Source organism: Gastrolobium bilobum, unplaced genomic scaffold, assembly GCF_033153095.1.
Source record: "Gastrolobium bilobum isolate Gb01-03AN ecotype WA unplaced genomic scaffold, APGP_CSIRO_Gbil_v1 utg3603, whole genome shotgun sequence".
In the NCBI taxonomy this organism is placed as follows: domain Eukaryota; kingdom Viridiplantae; phylum Streptophyta; class Magnoliopsida; order Fabales; family Fabaceae; genus Gastrolobium; species Gastrolobium bilobum.
This window is the reverse complement of record NW_026898167.1, coordinates 388,914-402,003: the sequence shown is the minus strand read 5'-3', so window position 1 is coordinate 402,003 and position 13,090 is coordinate 388,914. Positions and strand designations below refer to the sequence as shown.

Sequence of the window (13,090 nt, the reverse complement as noted above, 5' to 3'; positions counted from 1 at the left end):
CATACACCCACATTCCACTGTAGTTCAATCTGTTTTCAAACTATGTAATATAGCATTTACTTATAAAGGTGCTTCTGAATTTTGCGTTGCCTTCTGCATATGCAAAACTCACCGCCTTCCATCTACTGCTTCGGCCACTAATTACGTAGGGGCACTATGGCTTCCCCTGTTGGTTTTTCCTACTACATTTCTTTTGTTAATACTTTTAACTGTTACAATTGGATTTATGTCTTAAAGTCCAAATCTGAAGCTATTTCTGCTTTTCAATAGTACAAAACCATGGTTGAATTTCAATTAGGAAAAAAGATCAGATCTGTCGGAACAGACTGGGATTGACTTTGGATCTTGCCCTCACACACCACCAAAATGGCATTGTAGAGGGGAAGTATAGACATATAGTTGAAGTTAGCTTAACTTTGTTGGCCTAAGCTTCCTTGCCATTAAAATTTTGGGCATGCCTTTCTCCAGTCTTTCTTATTTAATGGTTTACATGTTGCATCCCTCAACAATGATATTCCTTTTGTTCATTTATTTCATAAATCTCCTGAATATGGCTTTCTAAAGGTCTTTGCTTGTGTATGCAATCCTTTTTTGTGTTCCATGTCAAATTAAAATTTTGTACCCATGAATGTACCTTATACCTCAGCTCAAAAGGGTTACAAATACTTATTCCGAGATGGCAAGCTGTATTGTTTAATGAATTTCAATTTCCCTATTCTTCGCATGTTTAATCCGCAGCGCAATCCAGTTGTCCTCTCTTCCTAACCCTTTCCTCTATCCCCTATTCTGGTGCCTCATCTGATTCTGTCTTCTATTCCTCGTGGTCCACATAATTCTTATTTTTCTTTCAGCCTCTCCACCTCTTCCTTGCCTTCTAAATTCCTCCCCATCCTTGAACTCCTCTTCTTCAACATCTATTGTTATTACTCCTACCTCTTCTTCTCCTTCTATCTTGCCTCCACTACCCCTATGTCTATGTTCATTCCATGCAGATCCATTCCAAATCTGGCACTGTCAAGCCTGAGCTATGTCCTACTTTGTTGCTTACTAACATGGAACCTACTAGTGTTAAATAGGCTTTGGCGATCACCCAATGGAAAGTTGCCATGCAAGAAGAGTTTGATGCCTTTTTGGCTTATCAGACTTGGTCTTTAGCTCTTTTGTCTTCCGGGAGAACCGCAATGGACTCTATAAACAAATATAAAGCCCATCTAATGGCTAAAGGGCTATACCAACATCCCAGATTTGACTATATTAAGATCTTCTTTCCATGGTTAAACCTGTGACAATTCATCTAATTCATTCTAGCTCTTACAAATGGTTGAAGTACTCAGCAAGTGGTTAAACCTGTGATAATTCATCTATTTCTTGAGGTGTGCAACAATTCTCAAGGTTCAAAGATTCCAACAATGGACTAGTTTGTAAATCGCAGAAGGCGATATATAGGAAAGTGCCTGATTTGAGAGGTTGACTAATACCTTGCTGGTTTTGAATCCAGCAAGTGTTGTCGGTAGTTGTTCCTTCATCCATCAAGTTGTTAAATGAATGCCACTTTAATGGTTTTATGGTAGACTTCTTTAAGACATCCCCTCATACACGAACCCATTAGGCTTGAATGGTGGATAATGCACAAGTCCATCTACCTGTACTAAGAAATTCCAGCATTAAATATTTATTAGAAGAATGGAGCAGTGAGGATCGAATTCGTGACCACTTATTCACAGGCTCTGATACTATATTAAACAACCATCTGAGTAAAAGCTCAAATTGTTAAGTGAAGGAAACTTCAATAGTTTTATATTAGAATTCTCTAATAGTTTTAATTTTATATAGAATACATAATAGTTATTGGAAGGTCTATGGCACTTGTAAAACAGTTAATCACCAAACTCAATTTTGGATTATTTTCTTGGTATGGAGTTCATGCACCTCTTCAATGGCGGTGTACTCCTTTTTCAAGCCAAATATATGAGTTTGCTAACCAAGGCACGTATAAGCAAAGCTAAGGGGATTTCTACTCCTAGCATTGGGGATTGTAGTAAGCAAAGGAGTGACTACAAGCCTAACCTTCACATAATCACATGTATAGATCTATAGTTTGTGCATAGTAATATGCAACCATCACTAGACCAGATATCAGCGATCAGCCATAGGGTCAACAAAGTGTTTCAACTTATGTCTCAACCGCTGGACACTCATTGGAAAATGATGGGAACAGTGACCTAAATGCCACACTTTCCTAATTTTTTTTCAAATATCACACGAACAGTACTTTTTACCAGACTGCCATGCGTCCAAGTTTGCTATCAGATATAGCGAACTAGGTTAGGCCACATGGCACGTTTCCATTAGAGCACCAAGTTCGCTACCAGTCGTAGTGAACTTCGTCACCTATGATTTCGTGACACGTGCACACTTTGCAAGAAAAAAGCTAAGTTCGCTATGACTGGTAGCAAACTTAGACGCGTAGTAGTCTGGTAAAAAGTATTGTTCGCATGACATTTAGACAATTTTTTTTTAAAAAATGTGGCAATTTAGTCACTGTTCCAAAATGATAAAAGGTATCTTGTGCTATCTCGAGAGTACATTGGATTATGGTTTTATTCTTCAACCTGCCCAGAGTTGGCGAACCTTTTCCTCCTAACGTCTTTTGTGATGCTGATATCATCGCAAGTCCACCTTAGGTTCTTACATCTATTTGTGTTCAAATATGATCTCTTAGTGGTTCAAGAAGCAGTCTTGGTAACTCGTTCCACCACTAAGGCTAAATACAGAAGCCTAGCTACTAATGTAGCAGAAATTATACAGATCTAGTCCTCACTCGCTGAGCTACAAGTTCTCACATCCACCACTTGTTATTTATTTTTACAACCTAAGCACATTATCTTTCTCTTATGATCTTGTTCTCAATGCTCGCACCAAGCATATAAAACTTAGCATTTTTTATTTTATTTTTGTTGGTGAGAAGGTTCCTAACAAGAATACCTAGTTGTTGTTCATGTTTTAGGACCAAGATGCAGATGTTCTCACTGAGGACTCAGATTCTGTTCTATTTGAGACAAAGTCAGGGTGTTCAACCAGTTTCATCCACCTTGAGTTTTCAGGGGAATGTTACAGATTAGATATACATGTGTAACTAACTATTCAGTAGTATAATCCCTAGTTCAGTTACAGAAACTTTTAGCTTCTGTTGTAACTATTAGCTGTTAGTTTAGAGTTTGTTAGAGTTTGTTAGTTGTAGTAATAGTTGTCTCCAACTGTACAACAGACTCCATAAACGTAAGAACTCAACACTGAGTTCATTAGAATATCGAATACACAGATTCTCTAAAGCTACTCTCTCTCTCTCTCTCTCTGACTTTTACTTTCTCTCGGATTCTTATACTTTCTTTCATTTTATCAAACATGCTTCGATTCTATTAATTTTGTACCTCGAAAAAATTAAGTACTAAAATCGACAAATCCGTGCATGATAACAGATTAACAGTTTGAGAATCAAGGTCATATATAGTGTCTTTTTTAGGCTCACCTGCAAGCTGAACCCATGCATCGATTGCTTGCTCTACTGTGAATAGTACTTATGTAATATGTATGGTATCATCATCCTGATTCTCTTCCTCTTCTCCCTCAGCTTGTTTAGCTCCCTTGAGTTCATTATTGCCTGTGATTGATGTTGCGCACAATTGCACCTGGACCACTCTCTTTTGAATTTAACCTAACAAAACAAAACTGAGGTTAATTATTTATTGGGAAAATTGTTTTTAGTAAATAAAATTATCTCCTACAATATTAAAATTATGTCATTTTAAAAATTAAAAAAATTAATAAGGGGTGCTTTACTTTTTTATTTTATTTTATTATATAAATTTTATCAAAATATTCTTTATTAATTCTCCTCAAACCTACATAATTTTAGAATTACAGATAATAATCTTATTTAATTAGTAATAAATTAAAACAAAGTCACTGATATCTATTATGATTCATGATCAAGTTTCGGATTGCGGATCGCATCACCTGATTCGGCCCAACATCTTGACAGGGTTTAATTTGAAAAGTCTGTTTAGAAAATAAAATATAGCCATATTTTTATTTTTATAAAGATTGTCCTACAATATATATATATATATATATATATAAAAGGCATCCTTAAATATTGTCGTAAATAAGTAAAATAATCGTGTCATATAATTAATTTTTTTTTTAGTATGAGTCTTTTTATTATGTTTTATAAGATTATAATTATGAATGCATTGATTTGTTTTATGCTGGAAAACAACCTTTTATTTGATATTATTTTTAAATTATTTTAATTACATTTTTTTTTGAAAAAAGTTTAATTCAAAAAAATATCATATTTTTTTATTAGATAAAAAATTGTAATTATAGAACTTAATTTAAACAAACCAATTAACACACTAATAAAATAACTTTAACTAGTAATACCTCTCCTTAGTTGTCTTCAAAAAAAAAGTAAACATAGATTCATCCAAGCAAAAAGTAAAATATATATTTTGATATACATATTTATTGATCTTTATATTTCCTGAAAGAGAGTATGTCCCAAAATACCGTCATCTCAGTTAAAATAATACAATGTGCTTTAAAGTGAAAAAGGTTTTTCGTTTATATATTATTTATAAATAGAATTTCACTGTACCATTATGTTTCTAGCAGAAACATAAAATATAAGAGAAAGAAAATAGGTGTAGCCAAATGCGGTGAAGGATGGTTTGCAGTGTGATTGGGGACAGCGTTACTATCGTTACTAACTGCTAAAGACCTGCTCTGTTCCAAATCTCGTATAAACAATTAAACAAATTCAAATCTCATTGTCTTGTCTTAAAAGCTTCTTTTTTCTTTCTTTTTTTTCTTTCTGCATGTCATTTACATTTATTTTCTATCCTAATAACTGAAACTGAGAAACTCCAATTTCCCAGCATGGATGAAGAGTACGATGTAATCGTCCTGGGGACAGGCCTCAAGGAATGCATTCTTAGTGGCCTTCTCTCCGTTGATGGCCTCAAAGTAATTCTTCTCCTTCAACTTCCATTCGGAATGGAACATCTCTGCAAATTTCATAAAATATTTTATGTTGACCATTAAATAGTTTTATCTTCATATTTTGATTCAAAAAAAAAAAAAAACGCATTTTACCCATTCATTACAGTTTTTTTTTTTTTTTTTTGGTGACATATTTTTCATTACAGCTATATTGCTAAAACTATTATTACTAAAGGACAGTTGTTTGTGTATTTCAAGATGGTAAATGGAAAAAGCATGCTATATGCATATGTTAATTAATTACCATAAGGGCTTCAATTGCCTGACTATAGTATTGGAATTTAATCTTGGTGATTCCTATCCTTGTATTCTTTGAATCAGGTGTTGCACATGGACAGAAATGACTACTATGGAGGAGAGTCTACATCTCTTCATCTTACACAGGTCATTACTCTCACATGTGATGGAGATTTACCTTGAAAGCATGTAAATATCTCCTTTTCCTTTCATGTTTTGTTTTCTTTTCATGTTAAAGCTCATTTTCTGCTATGTAGTTATGGAAGCGATTTAGGGGAGATGACCAACCGCCAGAGCACTTGGGCTCAAGCAGGGACTATAATGTTGATATGATTCCTAAGGTAACTGGATTCATAACAGCAAAATTTAAGTGAGTTTTCAAGTTAGAAAGGAATAGACTAAGTGAAGATTTTATTAGTGAAAAGACCTATAAACCTACCTAAAAGATTTTTGGATTAAGATTTTAAGTCCATTGAAACTTATGTCTTGGACCAAGAGCTCCACTAATTCTGTCATGTTGAACCTCTCTACATATTACGTGTATACCTCACTTTTCTAAATTTACCTACAAATTTCAATTGGACAAAAAAGTGTGTGAATATACTAATTCTTCTGCTTCTTTTCTATTTGATCATACAACGATTTTGTAAATTAATATTCTTACTTTAATGTGAGGAAACAATGAGAAATTTGCTTCAAGTTCTCTTACATGCAGTAAATGACCATTTTTTTTTTCCTTTTTTCCCCCCCTGATTTTGATTGGATGTATATATCATGTTGACTATAGTTTCTGCTTGGAGATGTGTGTTTTCCATTTCTATTCATTTATGATAAAAACCATCTTTTCATCTGTTTTTGTTGTAGTTTACGATGGCCAATGGAGGTTTGGTCCGTGTTCTTATCCACACAGATGTTACAAAGTATTTACACTTTAAAGCTGTAGATGGAAGTTTTGTGTATAATAAGGGAAAGGTGTGCACCATAGTTATCTTATTTTTTCATTTTCTTTTGACTCTCCATAATTGTTACTTTTCTATATTGCCAACTTTACATTTCACAAAATATCTTGCATATTGAATAAAATCTTATTAACAGAAATGTATTTATTTTTAGATTTACAAAGTTCCAGCAACAGACGTTGAAGCACTGAAGTCATCTTTGATGGGACTGTTTGAGAAGCGTCGTGCCCGAAAGTTCTTCATTTATGTCCAAGACTATGAAGCAAATGATCCAAAATCTCATGAAGGGCTAGAGTTGAACCAAGTTACAGCAAGGCAGCTGATATCGTGTGTATCCACTTCATTTCTTTTTCATTTGAATTCCCAATACTTAGTGAATTATGAAAATTGATCTTATTTTATTGTTTTAGCATTTTTATATTTGACTTTAATTTTATATTTTAAAAAGGCTTCCTTAATTTGTATGAGCTTAGCACAAAGCACATCAAGGTCAACGAATAAATAATTTTTTTTATGAAGAAATTTTTGACAGATAACCAAAAATGAAATTTTGTGCACAATATTTAAGAAATGAGAATTTTTCTGTTTCTTCGTAGTGTTGGGTTAAATTTTAATGAGATAAAAATAGAAAATAGAAAATAGAAATGTGAAGAGTTTTCCGGTGAAGAGTCATGTCCTAGGTTTGTGTCAGTGGACATTAATGAGTCAGTTATGTCAGTTATAAAGTAATGAGGTGTTATGTGTGGAGTTATGTTGGTCAGTTTTATAGCTTATAAATAGCTTTGATAGTTTGTATGAAATGAAGATCAAGAGAAAAAGAGAAAGAGCAAGAAAGCAAAAATAGAAAAGAATTTTTTTTTTTTTAGATACACAAGTCTAGTTGTCTCTTCCAGTATATTCAATTTCTAACACATAGTTCATATATACCAAAACCATTTTCACAGTTTGTCTTGCCATTACTAGAGCATTACAATACAACGACATGGACCAATTAACCGAGATGAACATCTATTTAAGATTTTGCTTTATATCTGTGTGATATTGATTTATGTCGGTGTATGATATGAATTTAGGTTTTAGAGAAATTGGTCACTCCAGTGGCCAAGTGTTCCTGCAGACTCTATATGATATAGAGGAGTTAGCAGTTATCATATCCTACTTTACTACTTTGATTCATTCTCCTTTTCAACGTTTTTCATGGTTTCTCCAAATGTAGGAAATACGGGTTGGAGGATGATACAATTGACTTTATTGGTCATGCCCTGGCACTTCATCTTGATGATAATTACTTGGATGAGCCAGCAAAGGACTTCGTTGAGAGAATTAAGGTACTAATAATTAGAATCATCCTCCTAAACTTTTGCAGTATGATATGATGCGGAAGAATTCCCTCAACTAAAATTATTATCATGTACCACTTGCATATAGGTATGTATGTAGATTATCACAGTAGGAAATTAATAAAATTTTATACATTATACATGCAAGAAAAGATTGTTTTACTGAATTCTGTCTATGGGTCTATCATTTTTTTCCCCCTAAACCGCTTCATGGCTCAAAGCACTAGTTTCTGGACCATATGATTTTTTGGCATATAGTGATTTTAAGAATATTATGAAGTGACCATTGGATTTTTTTTCATTAAATTACATATCTGAAAGAGTAGGATGTTTTGGGCCATTTTATTGCATGGCTTTGAAATTATTAATGATATCCTTGATTCTGTCATGCAACCAACTGTCCCATTTTTGGCTTACTTATACCTTTCAGTTGATTACATTTTGCATAAAGAATCAGTAAGTAAACCTTATATTATAACCCTGAATTCTATTTTATGTTCTGTATAGCTTTATGCCGAATCCCTAGCACGTTTTCTAGGAGGATCACCTTACATATATCCAATGTATGGGCTGGGAGAGTTGCCTCAGGTTCTCAATCTCTCTCTCTCTCTCTACACTCCTAAATTTTGTCAAGAACTAAATCAATACAAAAGGTCAATACTTTAGGTGAAGGCAAATTAATGATTTTATATGAAAAATTGAGTATAGTGCAGGAGCTAATGTTAATTTCTTTGTTGTTCTGCAGGCATTTGCACGTTTGAGTGCAGTATATGGTGGAACTTACATGCTGAACAAGCCAGAATGCAAGGTAAGTCTATGATCACACTTCAATATTCAGGAAATACATATGAACTACTATAAGTTGTGGTGGGAAGCTTGTATCTTGATGCTTCTCTACTGCATGTGAAGAAATGTACTTAAGCTCATCCCTTGAAAATAAAATAAAATCCTTTGAGTTACTCACAAAATGATGTCCCATGTCCACATTGCTACTGTGTCTAAACTATTAACACTAATTTTATTCCAGCAAAATTATTGTCACCGTATAAATGAACTCGTTACAGTTTTCATCCAGTTTCCCTTCATTTTACACCCCTTATTTGTCAAAACTATTTATTTATTTAAACCTTTCTGTCTAATTTTGAGGTTTACAGCAAGGACGTCCTGGAGGTTAGTGTTGAAGCGAATAGTAGCAGAAGTTTGTTTAATTCCTTACATTTACTACTCTCTCTGACTCAAACAAACTGTAAGATACCAAATTTATAATAGTAATAACTGAAAAGCATAATCTTGATTTGACCTATGAAATTTTGTAACTAACCATGATTGGTTATTGGTAACAACTTTACACCAAATATATTGCATTGCTTTTGACATATATTTTAGTTGAACATGCCCCTTCTCTAATAGAAAAATGACAGACCATCTATTCGAACTCCTTAGCCAAACACACTAAAAATTTAGTTCTTGTGTAAAGCAATTCACTTGTCCTTCCTTGTCATTCTATTCTCGTTCTATTTTTCCTGATTGTGTGTTTATTCTCAAGCTTACCAATTTCTGATAAACAAAAGGATCCATTAGGTATTTGTAAGTACTCCAAAGTTCCTTGCTGCATATTTCTCCTCACATTTTATCTTTGAGTACACAGGTAGAGTTTGATGGCGATGGGAAAGCCATTGGTGTCACCTCTGAAGGAGAAACAGCCAAATGCAAGAAAGTTGTGTGTGATCCATCATATCTGCCTGATAAGGTATCAGCTGTTAAATTTCTAAAGGGTATAATACTACGAGCTATGTACTTTTTTGTGGTTGGATATGTTTGTTTGCATGATCAAATCAAAAGAATAATATAAATGCTGAATAATGTATCTGAATACGAATTGCAGCACAGCAATTACATGATTAAATGTGATCTCGACCTGACACTATTAAATGAATGCATCAGGTCCACAAGGTTGGAAAAGTTGCACGTGCAATATGTATTATGAGCCATCCTATTCCAGACACCGATGATTCTCACTCAGCACAAGTAATTCTGCCGCAGAAGCAACTTGGTCGTAAATCAGATATGTAAGTGCTTGAACTACTAAAGTAATATCATATTTTACTAAATACGAATTAAAGAACAGACCATAAGCAGGACTTGATTTAAATCTTAGCATTTGCTTGAAGAACAAGACATTGTCTTTTTGAGTAAGAAAAACACAAGTTTCCCCTCACATGGGCATACTATTTTCCTGTGAGGAATCCACATGTCCTACACAAGAATTGTTTATGGCTTTCTCTCTCCGAAATTGACACTACAATGTTCTTAAGAAGTAGATAATCGAAATCCTGACAGGACCATACTCTATATGCATGGCTTTTGACCTTTGTAGTTATAGAAAGTGTAAAGAACCAATTCAACTCAAAAGCTTAAGCTAGTGGATGAGAGCTTTTTAATGGTTTATATTATTCTCAACACGTCTCCTCACACGAGAGCTCATTGGGCTTGAAGGGTGGACAATGCACAGACCCACCTACATGTGCGAACAAAGAAATTCCACTTGAAAGAAAGTGGGGGACGGCGAGGATCGAACTCGGGACACGAGGCTCTGATACCATGTAAAGAACCAATTCAACCCAAAAGCTTAAACTAGTGGATGAGGGCTTTTTAATGGTTTATATTATTCTCAACAGAAAGTATTTGGTAATTGACAGCTAATGCTATTTAATACCGCAAAATAGGCTATAAATTGCAAAATGTAATTCAAATTCCCTTCTAATCCCCACACCCCCCTCCCAAAAAAAGAAGAAGAAGAAAATGAAAAGAGGTTTAAGATTGTGAAACCACTAGTAAGACAAACTGATTAACCATGCATTTCCACTAATTAGGCTCTTTCAGTTCTTAGGTATGATTGAGAAAATTATAAAATTAAATGGAGTAACAAAATGAAATTCTACTCGTGAATATTCCTAATTTCAACTTTCATAGCTTCTATTTCCTAATTCTCCTTGTTATTGCAGGTATCTCTTCTGCTGCTCTTATACTCACAATGTAGCACCAAAAGGAAAATATATTGCTTTTGTTTCAACAGAAGCAGAGACTGATCAACCTGAGGTGGAATTGAAACCTGGTATTGACCTTCTTGGACCTGTAGATGAGATATTCTATGACACCTATGACAGATATGTACCCTCAAATGATCCTGAAGTCGATGGTTGTTTTATCTCAGCAGTAAGTTCAAAAGCATATTTTTCCTCCTTCTGTTTGATTTCTGTCTTTTCCTATCCCATGTGACAGGGCACTTGAATGGGTTATATAGAACCATAACATATTAACATATCAATGCATTACAAAGTGAGATGGAAAGTATGGAGTCTACAACTGATTAACATTCCCGAGATATGTGGGAGAAAAAGAGAAAATTCAATATTCTTACGGTTTAAGTGAAGTAATTAACATCTCATGTCATGGAATTCTCGTAACTTAAACAACTAAATTAGGCAACTATTTTAAAAATATTTAGGGCATGCTCTTGTCTCTGGTTTCCTACATGATGGATGTGAAATTATCATGCTTTTATTCAGCCAGTATAATGAGATCTCTTATTCTTTTTTAGCTTCGAACATCACTTAGAAATTGAATTCCTTGCAGAGCTACGATGCTACCACACACTTTGAGACCTCGGTAGAAGATGTGCTTGAGATGTACAGTAAGATCACTGGAAAGGTAATTACAATTTTTTTAATTTAATATTCTAATGAAATTACATATTCTATCCCAATTACAACAAAAAAATGCACAGGTTTAGGATATTGAGAATTCAGAAAGAACCATTATCATAAGCAATAAAAGGAAGGACGAACAAACTAACAGATCTATTTCTACACTTTCAAACTTTACATTATTTGTACTAGTACCTTTTGTTCAGAAAAAACATGTGCAATGCAGGACTATTCTCCTTTTTTAAGCCTCCTTTTTCTTGGTACTATTATCAAATTTTCAACAAACAAAGCATCATACTTAGACCATGATTTTGTTTCCTCACAAACCAATGGATTAGGAAATTGTAAAGCATTTCTATTTCTTCTTTATAAAATGTGACACGGATGAACTACCATCTCGCATTTCTATTTCTTCTCGTTTAAACACAGGAATAAGATTAATACTCCAGTACTGTTACATAATAGTGGAAAATCAGACAAAAGTGGAAAAATATAATGTAGCATTGGAGTTCTGGATTTTCTCTTGGCTAATAACCTCTTTTATTTATTCTTACAGGCTCTTGATCTTTCGGTGGACCTAAGTGCTGCTAGTGCGGCAGCTGAAGAATGAGATTGTTTGAATCTATCTATCTATATCTCTCAATCTATATTCTGACGGAAAGAGAACTAACCCATTTGTAGATTTTGCTTGATGGGGCATTTTGTTCCCCACATTCGATTTCATTCTTTAATTTAAAGCTGTTACATTAATCAAGATGATCGTCGTGATAATTTTCCTATGATCACTTTTCCATTTTCCATTAGTGATTGCCATGTAAAAAAACGATTTGCTTTACACAAGTTAGTGTTACAAATTTTATCTAGAGGCATCATGACAAAAGGAGTTGTGTAATCATAGGCATGATAGCACAGTTTCTTTGATCCCAGCCTCAGCTTCTCCGATATATATAGAGAAAAAAAAATTTTATCTCTGTACACACAAAAACTACTCATTTTGTTTATTTATTTCCTTATATTCGTTGATTCAACTTTAAATTATTATAATTCTCTTTTTCTCTCCCTTCCTTTATCAGTATTGATGTACAGTTATGATTTATTAGCGGAGATAAAATTATTTCAAGTAACTTAATAAACGATAAGCCATATATATATATATAATATAGGAATAGGATCCATTGACACCGGTGTCAAATTTTGAAATTTGACACCAAATCTTAACCGTTAATTTCCGTCAATCAACGGTTATCATTTATTAGCAATTAATTATTAATTAATAAGTGTAGTTCCCAATAAATTATAACTATTGATTGGCGAAAACCAACGGTTAGGATTTGGTGTCAAATTTCAAAGTTTGACACCGGTGTCAAAGGATCCTGCCCCATATATATATATATATATATATATGGGGTAGGATCTTTTGACACTGGTGTCAAATTTGAAGTTTGACACCTCATCTAAGAGCTGTTAGATCAAAAAAGATCAACGGTGTCACATGCTTACAAATCAGAGTCGTTGATATTTTTTTATCTGACGGCTCTCAGATGAGGTGACAAACTTCAAATTTGACACCGGTGTCAAAAGATCCTACCTATATATATATATATATATATATATGGGTCATGATTATTTTACACCAGTGTAAGTTACACTCTTAATCTTGTCCATTGATCTCACTTATATCTAAGGGCTCAAATTTTTTAGTAATGTGAACTATTGGATACAAGTTGATCAATGGTTAAGATTAAGTGTAAGAGTTCTAACTCTTACAACGGTGTAAGAATAT

General features: G+C 33.7%; 1 protein-coding gene across 1 annotated transcript; it reads left to right on the top strand.

The window, feature by feature from the left end:
* Window positions 1–4,941: 4,941 nt before the first annotated feature.
* LOC133313473 (guanosine nucleotide diphosphate dissociation inhibitor At5g09550) lies at window positions 4,942–12,112 on the top strand. The gene is made up of 13 exons (XM_061514859.1): window positions 4,942–5,028; window positions 5,386–5,448; window positions 5,559–5,642; window positions 6,166–6,273; window positions 6,415–6,587; window positions 7,477–7,588; window positions 8,108–8,188; window positions 8,346–8,408; window positions 9,249–9,350; window positions 9,545–9,669; window positions 10,606–10,816; window positions 11,237–11,311; window positions 11,864–12,112. Exons 1-13 carry the CDS (start codon window positions 4,942–4,944, stop codon window positions 11,915–11,917), a joined length of 1,338 nt encoding a protein of 445 aa, XP_061370843.1. The 3' UTR covers window positions 11,918–12,112.
* The last annotated feature ends 978 nt before the right edge of the window (window positions 12,113–13,090 follow it).

Coding starts and splice junctions, on each gene's coding strand:
- LOC133313473 (XM_061514859.1), top strand. CDS start 4,942: ATGGATGAAGAGTACGATGTAATCGTCCTGGGGACAGGCCTCAAGGAA. Junction 5,449..5,558: donor CATCTCTTCATCTTACACAG/GTCATTACTCTC, acceptor TCTGCTATGTAG/TTATGGAAGCGATTTAGGGG. Junction 7,589..8,107: donor ACTTCGTTGAGAGAATTAAG/GTACTAATAATT, acceptor TGTTCTGTATAG/CTTTATGCCGAATCCCTAGC.